The sequence below is a fragment of the Augochlora pura genome, chromosome 6 (genome assembly GCF_028453695.1).
Source record: "Augochlora pura isolate Apur16 chromosome 6, APUR_v2.2.1, whole genome shotgun sequence".
NCBI classification, from domain to species: Eukaryota; Metazoa; Arthropoda; class Insecta; order Hymenoptera; family Halictidae; genus Augochlora; species Augochlora pura.
The window spans coordinates 16,948,853-16,962,130 of NC_135777.1; the positions used below are offsets into that span (position 1 = coordinate 16,948,853).

The window sequence follows — 13,278 nt, forward strand, 5'->3', positions numbered from 1 at the left end:
AGTAATGAAGAGTTAATTCTTATGCTACTAGGTATGGTTATCATTCTCTTATTCTAATTTATTCTAATAACAAAATTTGATGTTTCTGTTATCCAATGCTGAGGACGAAAATAAATGGTGATATACAGAAAATATTATTTCTTTTCTATTAAGGAAATTATTTAGGATAAATTTAATCCTAAATTGTGAAGCTAAAGGTCAGAGCTCGATATCCGCGTGATAACAATTTTTCTATACTACAAGTTTATCAATTTTTATTGTCTTTACTCGCAGCCATTTTATTTATGAATGGAAATCCACATAGAAGGGTTACCAAGCAAAAGGGAATTTTATTTTCGCAAACGGCTGGCGTCGAGCTTCTGTTCTTGTTTCACGTAGGTGCTCACGATACGTGAACGGCCTCGAGATTTCTCGCACTTACCGTGTCCGGCTGAAACCATTCGGTCCTCGGCTGAGGATTCAATGCGTATCGCAAAATTGTTCTAGTCTTTAACTCTGGAACACATCAATCTTCCAGCCAACGCGCATCACTCTTCGACGTTTCGACTTTTGCGAACAATGCAGCATTGAGGAACAAACGAGATCTGTCCGACGTTTTAATTTAAAATCAAAACGCAAGAAAAAATAGTTAAAATATTAACTTAGAGATTAATTGATTTGTTTAGAGTCAACCTCCTTGAAAAGCGTGTAAGTTGGTAATTATTATGTATACCTGTGATTTTCTTCGTATTTCATTTAAGTACCAACCTTTTATAAAATATTTAATTTAACGAAAATATAAGTAGTAGAAATAGAAGTGTGTATTGTTCTTAAACAGTTTGGCGTTTTTGACGAATATAGTTGTCACGAAGAAATAGCAACGTGGTTCGCCACGGAAGTGTTTTTTGCTGACAATGAGAAACGATGCTTATCTCGTTCGTAATCGTCTGCATTTAGAGATGGCGCTTGTCCTGAAGAAAACAATTGACCATTCCGTACAAGAAATTCGAACAATTTCGATCGATTGCAGTCAGAATGATCAGAGATTTATAAAATATCAACACCTACAGTATTTCGTGAAATTCTGAAATATCTGATCTCGCTTATTTCATTCTCATGTCCTCTATCTTTTCGCGTACACGTTCACAGTTATGAATTTTCAGAACATCCGTGATTAATTGCACCGATGACTAGAACAATCTGATAGACCCACAGAAAATAGTCACCGGTTTTCCGAGCAATCAAATGCTTTTATAGACAATATAATGCCGATAAAAGAAATGTACATGTTATGTTCGCGATGATCGAACGAAGTAACGCGACATACATGCGAACACAGAATTGCTTTAACACGACTGAAAAAGCTTACTTGATTTAAACGTTAAGGCAATTATTTTCATGAATTGTAATTTTCATTTATAGTAGTATGATTTTAGTAGTAATTCTAACATGGTATTTCATACACGGTCTTCTCTGGAACGTATCCACCGTGTAAAAACAGAATTTGATGTATTACCAAATTAGTCAGGTTGCTTTAACGAACAGTTTCCTCAGGGCGTAATGAATAAAGAAATATCGAACTCCGCGGGATGATAATTCCGTTCAGATCTGCGGCCGGTAATATCGTGGAATAGAATACGTGTAACCAGGCGTCGTTTTCCCTCGTACTTACAGATACGTGTGTATAATATGTAGCAAAATGTGTGGGCACTGGTAGAAGTATAATAAAACCACGCAAAGTGGAAAAAAGTGGGGTTGAGGACACGCGAATCATACATAATGCACGGACCGTGGTAAAGATGCATCGACAAGATAAATCCAGCAGAAAATGGAGGAACGAAAAAAAAAAGGATCTTTTAAAAGCAGATGTGTATTAATGCAAATGTACGGTGTAGTTCCAAGGTCTGGAGTACGGCTCCGAGCGAGCTGGACGTCGGGTCGTTTTGCGAACAAGATTAATTACAGAGATCGCTCAAAATCTTGAAAATCTTGCGCGTGTTACACTGTTTAAATTTGTACAATGTAGTGAACTATAACATTTCGTACATGAATATACGAATTTGAAAGACGAATTCGGTACAAGATTACATAACAAAATTCCGAGGAGTTATTATTGCGGATTATATGCACATATATTTATGTGCGAATGACTGAATTATGTACGAGAGAAGCGCTATAATTATTTTTTAATAATAATTTGTTCCGCGTGAAATTATCGTCGACTTCGAAAGATTTTTTTTAAATTTCTCTATCTTCGACTTTAAAAAGACTATTGGAAAATTATGTGAATATCGATAAATTATTTTCAGCTTATAAGAATGATCAGATATTAGACAAATTATTCGGATTTTTTTTCGTATAGACCAGGTAAATTTAGTAGCAAGAAATGTTAAAATTTATTTTATATTCATTCGGCGTACAATATCATACAAGTCCAAGCATTTCTTTGAAACATGCTGCGTGCCTTTATCTAAACTGCACGAATACGTAATTCCGTAAACGCGATAAGAAATGTTTAATATTCGTTAGAGCGAAGGCCCTTCGGTGTGGGTTTTGTGTCCTGTCGTGATTACGCAGTGCGTGAATATTAAGGCATCGAAGAGAGTCAGGACACCGGCGGGTCTTATTAATTTCCGTAAACTTGGCGCGGAGTCCTCGCCGGGTGGCATTGTCAGAACCGAGAAACTGGCTCCAACTGCCTGAGAAAGCATCTGGTAGCCATCTGGTAACGAGCCAAGTGTAATATTTTTACGCCGATCGGCGGTAAACTAATCTTCGAGGCGATCGGTCTGCGCTAAGAGAAAAAAAGAACGAAAAAGTTGTAACAGGTGAAGGCTTCTATAGCGTTCGGCGCAATGCTAATGAAGCCCCGAAAATCTAACTGGTTTCGCTCGCAAATCGTCGTGACCAGATGCGACAACCGTTACCAGCCTTTTTATTTAAATTTTCTTTAATTGTCGCCGCAGGTTTTTTACGATATCATCGACTGCACTAAAATAAAAATTCTCCAACCTAATCGCACATTGTATGAGCTAGACGAAAATGTTTGACCACTTTTAATGAGTCGCGAATGATTTGCAACTCTTAAATTCTTCGATTACTTCTAGCTTTGTATTCGACCTATACATTTTTGTCGCAAGTGCATCATACCCGCAATCTACTTATCTGTCTCATGAATTTCTAAGCACTCTTCTGAGTACGACAACTTGTTTCGAGCTTGTAATAGATTAGTCCTCGAATATTCTTACGAGCTATCAGCCGTACTCGAACCAGGCATTACAATTGCTGTCTGTCTCTCGGGAGAAAACTAGCTGAAACAAATTAGCGATCAGTCTAATCTATTAATTCGTGTTTTTAAGCTTCGTCGACAGATGTTGGTAATGGTATTAGGAAGCGAACCCATGTCTAAACGAAAATGTCTGCATATTCTTTCACGACTAAATATCGATAATATATAAATAGAATTCTGTTCATCGTCGAAAGAAATGAATAAAGAACATAACGTTATTATCCCCAGTGGATAAATATCAATTTCAGAAAAATAGAATTCTGTTTGAAATCGAAAGGAATGAAACGGCTAACAGTGAATAACAATATATTTCGTTGAAGTCGAATAAATCGAGTTCAGGTTTGCAGTACCTAAAAACCGTGGAGATATGAAAAACAGGGAAGCAGATTAGATACTTCGTTACAGAAATGACTAAAATTTCATAGAATTTTTTGGAACAATGTCGGCGAACGTACTAATGGACATCGCGTCGAAAATTATAGCCGCGACTCGTATTCGCCGCGGTAAGTCATGGTGTTAATTACGTGCTTGATCAAGGCGAACGATTAGCCGAACCCGTCGAATCGCGCGCGAATTTTCGTGTCTCGGGACACGTGCTTAATAACCCGCGTCCGGCGGACACCAATCGGACGAGCGTACTATCATTCGAAGCCGCAGGACAATGTATTGATTTCCTTCGTGAACTGGACACTGGCTATTATCGATCCGTTAAAAAGTTCAGGGCTGTCTCCTGTGTTACATGTCCTTTAGAAATACGACTTTTGAGTCACCGGCACGGTCCGCGTTGTTTCAACGGGGGCGGCCGCGACGTTTTAGCGGAAAAGCGAAAATAGAGTTTCCCGAAACCGGCACGCCGCGCGTAGCCTTTCGCTTAGAACCGCAACCGTTCGGAAACAGATAACGTTTAATTATTTCGGTTTAATTGTCGCATCGCATGTCCCGCGATACGGAAAAACGGTCAGCCGCGTCTGCCGCGCTCCGTTGGAACTGAAGGGTTCGAAACGGCCGAAGAACATTTCGTTTGTTCCGTTATTATTTATTCGTTATCGAGCCGATTCGAAACGAGCTTAACGGCCGGAGAATTTTCATGCGAAAAATCGATCACGGTAAATTGGAGAACGCGGGGCGGGCGAACGACGGTCGGTGGCTGGTGAGTCTTTGCACGCGATCGTTTTGATCGTTAACAAACAAAAGAAGCGAACAAGAAAAAGAGAGGAAAAGAGATAGAGACAGAGACACACTGGACGGTGCGTGGACCGTGTATCACTTTTCTTTTTTCTTTCTTAGGCATTGTGAGAATCTTAGGTACTAACGTTGTTGTTAGGTAATTCGTGTGCCGTGTGCCGTGTGCCGAGAAGTATCTTTTCTATTCGTGGAGTTACCTACATACACGTTTGTCGTTGGTTTGCTGTTGTTTTGCCGACACGTTCAGAATTTCTTTTTCTTGGATTTGTTGCGCATTTTTTTGTCACGCCTTAGTGATACCACACCATTTTCATACTGCGTTGCTTTCCCTCCACTTTTTCCCTGGTACCCCTCTCCCCATGACACGTTCTTGCTCTCACACGAACACAATACCACACACGTATACAAAAACCACACACGAACGGAAAACTGCACGTGAACACAAAACTACACACACACGCACAGAGCACACAGAGACAAGCTCCGTTCACACAGAAACATTTGTTGTCACGGTAGTAGAATCGCGAGCAGTAACATCGTGTCATTTCGTATGCAGCAGGAGAATTGCACAGTGTCATCTCTCCCACACTCGTCGACTCCGTTATCCGATTTATGACGTGTTTCGACTCGTTTTTACCGGCGAAACATTTACAGGCGATTATTGATGCTTCCGCGGCACAATTATGCAATGTAACGGACCTTCGATTTTTATTACACTGTTGTCGCGAGGACTTATCTCGCGAGCATATCGTGTGCGTCATCGACTTCGATCACTTTCTGCCTGTATCTTGATCTAGAGTATCGCCAACATCATTCCGCAATTTCTTCTTAAACGAAAGATTGTTTTACCGTTATTCGGAGCATTTACTTGGAACTGCATTTTATTATATTAAAGCAGTTATTTTTTAAATATTAATGACCGGCAACTAACTAATTGGAGACATGCATTTTTGAAAGTTAAATATTGAATGATAGTAGTGTTCATTTTTTAAAACGAAGTTGAAGAGATTTTTTCAAAGTTTAATAAATAGTTAAAAAGAAAGGGTTTATTAAATTTTCTGTAAACGTCCCTCACAATTTATTTATATATATATTGTGAGCAATAGTACGATAGAAGCATTATTAATTGGGGCGAATCAGTTCGATCATAAAAATTTCACTAATTGTATCGATAAATAGAGCGTTCTTGAACTTTTGCTAAATTGCCTGATCGCGGGTCTAATTGCACCGTTATTGCTCGCGTTTGATAGGCCCCCGTGAACGTGACACCGATGCATTATCAAAAGCTCCAATCGGAATACGGTTCGAAAGACAGGGAGGTAATTCAGTGACACATATTTTCGCGTAGAATCACGAGACTTTGTGTCATTGATTTTCCCCGTGATGCCAGCCGATGATAATGATCGTTTGTTTTGCCGTGTTTCTGACAGTTTTCTGGCACGATCGCGGGAATCGTGTGCAGGCACGATCGCGCGTCCATTTGTGCATAATGTCAAGTTCGAGTATGTGTACACAGGGCGCTTGCGATCGGCGGCTGTTTAAATTCTTTTCTTTTTTTCTTCACCGCGAGTTTTCGATATCGGCGGCGACTGAATTAGGAAACGGACGACGAGAGACGCACGCGGTTGCATTTGCGTTTCAAATTCTTGACACACAGAGCAGCACTTCCGCGAAACGTTTCACATATACACACGTTCATATACTCATAAATTACACTACAATTCCCTTTCCTTTCATCCGTCTCTTTAGTCATTTCTTCTTTTTTTTTTTCAACTGTACAAGGCGAAATGTACGGTTGGAGCAGTTGGCGTTCGTTGAGTTTCATTGATTGGATGATTGACAGTCATGGGAATTCATGAATCGCGGACTGCTCCAAGAAGAGCAAGTATGATTACGTAATAATCTTGGTGGACTGAATCGGAAAAAGCGAGATCGGGGATGTTCAAAATTTTATCGAAAAAGGAATTGAACAACAAGAAGCTGGTGTTATTGGTTATATTTTATTATCTATTGTACGTTGTATTTTTTATAGAAATGAATATTCCAACTTTATTTACGAAATGATTTGGTCGGTTAAGTTTAGATTAGATTCTCGATTTATGCCGAAGTAGTTTGTTCTTGGTCACTTTATTTTTATAAAGTATATTTTATCAGTTTACGTAGCTTCAATTTTGTTTCATTTGTAATATTAATTTCAAGAAGTTCGTCTACAGTAATATTATTTCTCAGTGTCTCATATGTAATACATTCTTCTAAATCTTCATTCATGTAGTTATAAACATATGGAATTTAATTTTACGTTACTTTACTCTTGTTCCATTAATAGTATTAATTTTAAAGAGCCGAGAACAAATATTCAAGTTCCCGAGTTGTACATTTTCATAAAAATTTCTTTTCTTCCGTTACGAACATAGAAATTATTATCTACAAACAAATAAAATTGAAGCAAGCGAAAAATGAAGTATAGTTATCCAATGGAAAGTTGCAGGTGTTAATTGTCCTTTTACAGTGTCGAAACGTTTATCATTCCCACATAATTCCACACAATCATTATCTATCGCTTCTGTTTTCGAAATTGTAGTACAAAGAATGGTTTCTACCTCTCAACATAGACACTTAAAATTATTCCTTTTATAGTCTCACTGCAGTCAATGTCACCGATTACTATGCGATACAGCCCCTATTTTTTCAAGGGGTCTTTGCTTCGTAATAGCTGACCGAGCTCACTAAAATACACTTCAAATTAAATGCTGTTGGGTCAGTGATGTGATTCAGCCGGTTTGTACCGGTTCGCGCGAACTGGTTCCCAAAATTGTTCGAGTTCGTCGAACCGGTAGCAAAAGGTACACCCAACATTTTCCTAATATTTTTCACAACATCACTTTAATCAAAACTTAACGACGAATCCAATTCTATTATCGCTTTTAGTACATACATCGTTCGTTCTTTGAATTCTCGGATTTCTTATCTTTAATAATAATTATAATACAAAGTACTTCGAAAATTCATTTCAAATAATTTCGAATAATTTAAAAAAAATCATAAAATCACGTTACTCAGGACGATTTCCTAGTTAATTAACGAAACGATCACTGCTGTAGAAAACCATTTGCATTCGAGTGGTGACTTTGATGCAGCGTTCAAAATTGTTACGTCACATTCTCAGATAATTTCTACCTTATCAAATTTGTTACGATACTATCAAAGATGTAACCGATATCACAAGAGTGAATTTCACGTGCATAAAATGCAGTAAAACTGAGACGAACCGTCTAGGTTTGACCCCTTCTTTATCGATGCGCAAAGTAAGCATTGTTTTTGTTTTGTTTATTTACAACCGTTATTATTATTTCGACTTGCGATACGATAGACGTGGTAGTTAACGGTTTGTATGGCTTCGACAGCAAAGGGTTAAATCTCGGCGAAAGTGCGAGCAAATAAGCGAACAAGGCAAACCAATGGCATCACCGTTCCGTTAGCTGGTAGATTGAATAGTCGAGCACGTAGGCGACCAGTCCACCACGATTAGCCGTCGAGAGAATTCTCTGCATTAGATGTCTGAGTGCCGCCACGATTCGTCCTGGCCCGTTTGATCCGTTTAACCGTCGACCGTTCTCGTTTCAGGGTGCCACCAGGCTACATGTACCAGTCGCCCTACCTGGCGGCTGCGGCGCCAGGTGGTTTGGTACCGCTTCCGACGACACAGTTGACCCACGCCGCGGCGATGGCGGCGGCGTCCCAGTTCTACGAGTACCAGAACGTCGCGGCCGCGGCCGCCACATACCCGGGGACGTCGTACAATTTCGCCGAGGCGTACCCCTATACCAGCGCAGCCGCGGCCGGTATGTGTTTGAAAACTGTCCAGAGCAAGGGCAGCAACGGACTGATACACCACCATCAGCAGCACACCTGCAGCAGCCCCACGGTGCTGGCACGGCAACGATTGGAGAAAGCTCTCCTGCCGCCCTTTCTGCCGTCATTGCTACGTAGCAACGGTAGAAAACTATTCGAGAACAGATCGCACCGAGTGAGAGGAGCACGCGTGGGCGGGAGAGAATGGGAGAGAAGAGAGCGAGAGCGTGAGAGAGAAACGGCGAACCGACACTATTTTATCTTGGAGAATTCGTTTTTTTCGTAGTGAAGTAGAGTAAAACGCTCGCGAGGGTGTCGAGAAGCTCGAAGATTCCCGCTGAAAAGCCGCGTTTCTCTCTTTAGAACTTTTCCGCCGGTTCATATTCGATCTCACCTCGTTTTTGTTTTTTTTTTTCGTTCATTTTGATTTCGTTAGTGTCGTATCATTTGTCTCGATCGCGAGCATGGTGGCCTCCGCTCGCCTCGGATATACGGATTACGCCGTGCACAGTAAAGTCTAATTACTTTCATTGGAGATGATTAGCGAAAGCGATGCATGTGAAAGCTACAGCATTGTTATTTCTTTGTGCGTTGCAAGGTAGATCTTAGACACCATTAACATCGTTCACGAATTGCTGCACGCGTTTATCGTACGGTTTTTGGACAGTCACAAGCGTACACTTCGTTCCGCAAGGTGCTCGAGAATGTACATACTAATCCGGCTCGTGGTTTCTGGTAGGCAACAGGCGACAACCATTTCGATCGTCATTTCCGATTCCTCGTGATATTATGTTCGCTTCCTTTTTCGTAGCTGGTTCAGAAAATCTCAATCGTACGAGTAATGTCGGGTTTTAACAGCAGTTTCGTCACTTACCCATTTGGTCCATGTGCACACTAATTCCAACCGTTTGGAACTTGATCAAATGATCGGATTTGTGTATATTGCTTACGTCGAGAGATTTGTTTAATGCTTCGAGGAATTTTTATATAAACGGGTCGCGAATGCGGGAACGGTTAGAGACTCGGTGGGCTTGAATGTTATCTGTTCGATCTTTTCTAGTGGGAATCTTGCTGTGAATGTTTCTGTAATGTTGATGTGTTTACATTGGATTGCGGTGTTTGTCGCGGAATTTTTCTCGAATTTCGGACCACGAATTTCGCAGTTAGCAGGAGAACTTTCTGTAATCTGTTTCCCGCGATACTAGGGTAATGGATCCGGTTACTGTGGGGGTGACCAAATGCTGTGCCCTTGGTTTGAAATTAGGCTAAATTACGGAAGTAAAGAAAATAAAAGAATAACAAAATTTAATATGTCCTATTCGATAAATGTAAAATAGTAATAATTATGACAATCCAATAATAATAATAATATAAATATATAAATGAAGTTAATAAAAAGAAATCAAAGGCACAGCAATCGGTTACGCCACAGAAACCGTTGCTGCTATCCTAGTTCTGTCATAATGAAGCAATTCTCTGTACGGCCGCGTTTTTCGTGCGGACGAAACGAATGTATTCGATCGAACGAAAACCGTGTGCCCCGCAGACGTTGTTCTCGTTTACGTTGGAATGATTTGCTGTCTTTGAAACACAGGTACAAGATCAACGAAATGGAAACGCATCATTGCATGGTTTACGCTGGCTTCGCACTCAACACGATGAATATGCAATTTTGTTAATGCTCTGATGTGCTGTCTACGGTGGTGGTGGAACAATTGTCACGATAAATGACTGTAGTCTATAAGCTTTCATTTTGCAATAGTAGTGTCTTGCCAAACGTTCGAAGTTTAATTGCGAAAGCATTAAGGCATAGCGATGAAAACAGTCCGAACCTCTTTTGCAGCACTTATTCGAAATAAAACAGTGCAGTTAACCATGTACAAATGAGATATAGACGCAAGATTATAAAGTGCATCTTTGATAGGCTTTCGATAGTTCTTGAAATTTTTATGTTGCTAATTTTTAATTTCCTGTTTTTTTTTTAAATTCGTCAGTGAATAGAACCATAATGTCGAGATTCTACTATTCTTTTTTGATAGAAATTTACATACGCATTATAGTAGAATTCGATTACAACATCGGAAATTTTTGTCGCGTACCAAAGTTATACATTTTTAACACTAGATATATTTTGCAAATAATGCGACTGAGATTTTAATAGAAATTTGAGAAATGATTACGCAAGCAAGATTAAAAGATGATACAAATGCAAGACGAAAATATTTCACTTGACAGCGTAGTACGAAAAATCGATTCGTTTGTCTACCTAGGCGTACGTAGCCCTTCAGAATAAAGTTGCACTGTATCTTCTTGACAAGCAGGAAACCTGAAAAGGTATTCCGTATCAGAGGGTTACCTGCACAAAAGCAACCACTTCGCGGGACAAACAGAATCTCAGAATGGTGTTCGTTTTTTTTTCAGCAAACGCAGCAGCAGCCAGTTACGTGACACCATACGCGTACACGACGCTACCAGGTGCAGCAGGGTTGCCGGCAGCAGCAGCTGCAGCTGCAACAGCGGCGGGAGCTGCGTTCCCAGGTCTCCCATACCAAACAACACCTCAAGAGGCGAGATTGCAGTAGGAGCCGGATGAATCACCGCGAACATCAGTCGCGACCGAATTCCGACTTAAAATTGCGATCAAAAGAACTCGATCCTCGCCGCATAAACTTCGCTCTTCGCCTGTACTCCGCGTCCGTCCGCCATTTTGGATCCAGCCTACCGGAAAGCCGGAGGAACAGACCCCGAAGAGGACGCCCGAACGGAGCGTTCAGCAACGGCGACTCGAACGGCACACAGTTTCTTACTAATTTAATCTTCAATCTTCCCCACTTTAATCTTCCTTCCTACGTTTCTCCTTGTTAGAGCCGAAACGTTGCCGCTTACAAGGTTTAAGCGACGACGACGGCGGGGCTGTCAGTGGGGACCTTCGGATCGTACACTAATTGTTAACACGAGGAAACCGGGACAGGAATCTGCGGAACGTTAGCTAGGCGTTTAGAAAACACGTCCGATTTAGAGTAGTTTGTGCTGGAGCAAACGATGTTGCGAACTAGGCTAAGTGGTCGTCGAAGAAACTTCGCGGAAGGATACGTCCATAATCGCGTTTCTTCGCATCGAAGATCGCCAATCGTGAAACACCCTTCGGCTTGCAATTGTCTGTACGCATCGTCGCCGCTACCCAAGATTTGTTGCAAGCAACAACGAGAACGAGGTTTTTTAAAAAATGTCGTTTTTACGCGCTTTTACAGATGTCCGTTTTGAACTTCAGAACTTTTAATCTGGCGAGGTCGCCGAGAGGCCATTTACTATTTTACGCGTAGAAAGGATTTTCTACATTCTAACGGTTATACGATTGCTGTTAACACGGTCACCCGCGTAATTTATTATTATTATTATTATTATTATTATTCTACGCCGCGGAGTTGACTTTTATATTCACGACAATTGGTTCACGATTTGAAACGATTTCCACCAGAAATTGCATGATTCGGGTAGAGGGAATCAACGACATTCATAGAATTTTATTTCGATTGGGCATTGTAGTATCGCGGATGTTTCGCGTACTTGTCGTTTAAGGGTGTACCGTTCACGAGCGACAGGGGAGGAGGTTCTAAGTGATTCATTAGGTTGAATTTTGTAGACGCTTTTAGGAACGACGGTCACGTCGCGATTAAGTCGAAGTGTCGATGTTGCCTTATACAATCGCTTAGATGCGTGTTTACCGAAGTGTCTTGATAGACGATGCCTTTTTCACGTGGCTCGGGGTAGTCACCGAAACGGACTGATCAACGATTTGCGGTACGAATCCAACGAGGACCAAATGGACGAACAGCGAGTCAAACTCGCGAGAAGTCGTAGAAATCGCGAAACACTGTCTCACGGCTCTGTCGTTCTCACAAAAAAAAAAAGGAAAAGGAACCGTTGCTTCATTTCTCCCATGCAAAAGGTCGCTGAACATCGTATTTTATCTAGTTTCGACTCTCGCTTATCCTAACAAATTTTCTTTGTAATACTCTTAGCATCGGATCAGCTGGAGACACTTTTATCCTATAAATTCATTCCGTTATTTCCGGTTTACGCGCTTGGCACGAGGGAACGCTCGTTCTATTCTCGTTCGCGAGTTCGTAAATCGGTACCACAATATTGGCATATATTTTTGCGTACGTTCTAAATGCAACTCGATTTTTCTATTATTAACTTTTCCGGGAGGATGTGTCGGGAAGAGTGTCGCTAAATTTACCCGTGTATTTCGCAGTTCGAAACCGAAACCTAATTTTAAGGAACTCGAGAGCTTCCGAGCGTTGTCATCAGTTTTTGTGAATCGCAAACATCGATGTTTAAAATCAGGATATATTCGTATATCAGACGTATATCAGAATACATTCAGATATACGTTGACAATTGCCGGCGTAACATAAGATAATTGTGTCCGAGTTATTGATTGAAACAAAAATTTATTACCACCCTGGAAGCAAAGTGTTCGCGGAGCCATATTAGTTCACCTGGTTATTTTTGTGAGGGCGCATTAGTAGATTAGCGACACTGTCCCAGCACTATTGTCACTCTACGAGAAACGATCGACCGTTCGGGTCATCGATCGACGAACCGAACGCGAGGCATTAACTCGTCCAATTCTTGCAAAGTAATCTGGTGCCTTAATTAGCACGGCCGAATAGTCTTAATGGTTAGAAACTAGTCAGTGATTCGTTCGCGCGAAGCTATTCGTTAATACGTGCGTATCGGGGGGCAAAGGTAATAAATAATAATAGAACGAGGGACGACAAGGTGATGTGGTAAACGAAGATGGAGGGAAAACTAGCTAGCGAGGAGGGTGACGGAGGATCGGGGCTATGAAGAATGAGACTGTCTAGTCCTAAACCCGTCGAGACCTTAGACGAGGTACACTCGATTCGTTAGAATATTAAGTAGACGTTAATACGCATGAAGCAACGGAGGACGAAACCAAAAGT

General features: G+C 41.0%; 1 protein-coding gene across 3 annotated transcripts in view; it reads left to right on the forward strand.

Annotated features, from left to right (window-relative positions):
• Positions 1-12,655, forward strand: part of LOC144471431 (RNA-binding protein 38) — a 33,363-nt gene extending 20,708 nt beyond the window's left edge. For 2 of the 3 annotated variants that reach the window (XM_078183462.1, XM_078183463.1), the window contains 2 exons: positions 8,078-8,448; positions 10,727-12,655. In XM_078183462.1, the coding sequence (XP_078039588.1) occupies positions 8,078-8,448; positions 10,727-10,887 (532 nt within the window). In that variant the 3' untranslated portion in view covers positions 10,888-12,655. The remainder of the gene's footprint in view (positions 1-8,077; positions 8,449-10,726) is intronic. The other variant, XM_078183464.1, reaches the window with a different exon arrangement.
• Positions 12,656-13,278: the final 623 nt, after the last annotated feature.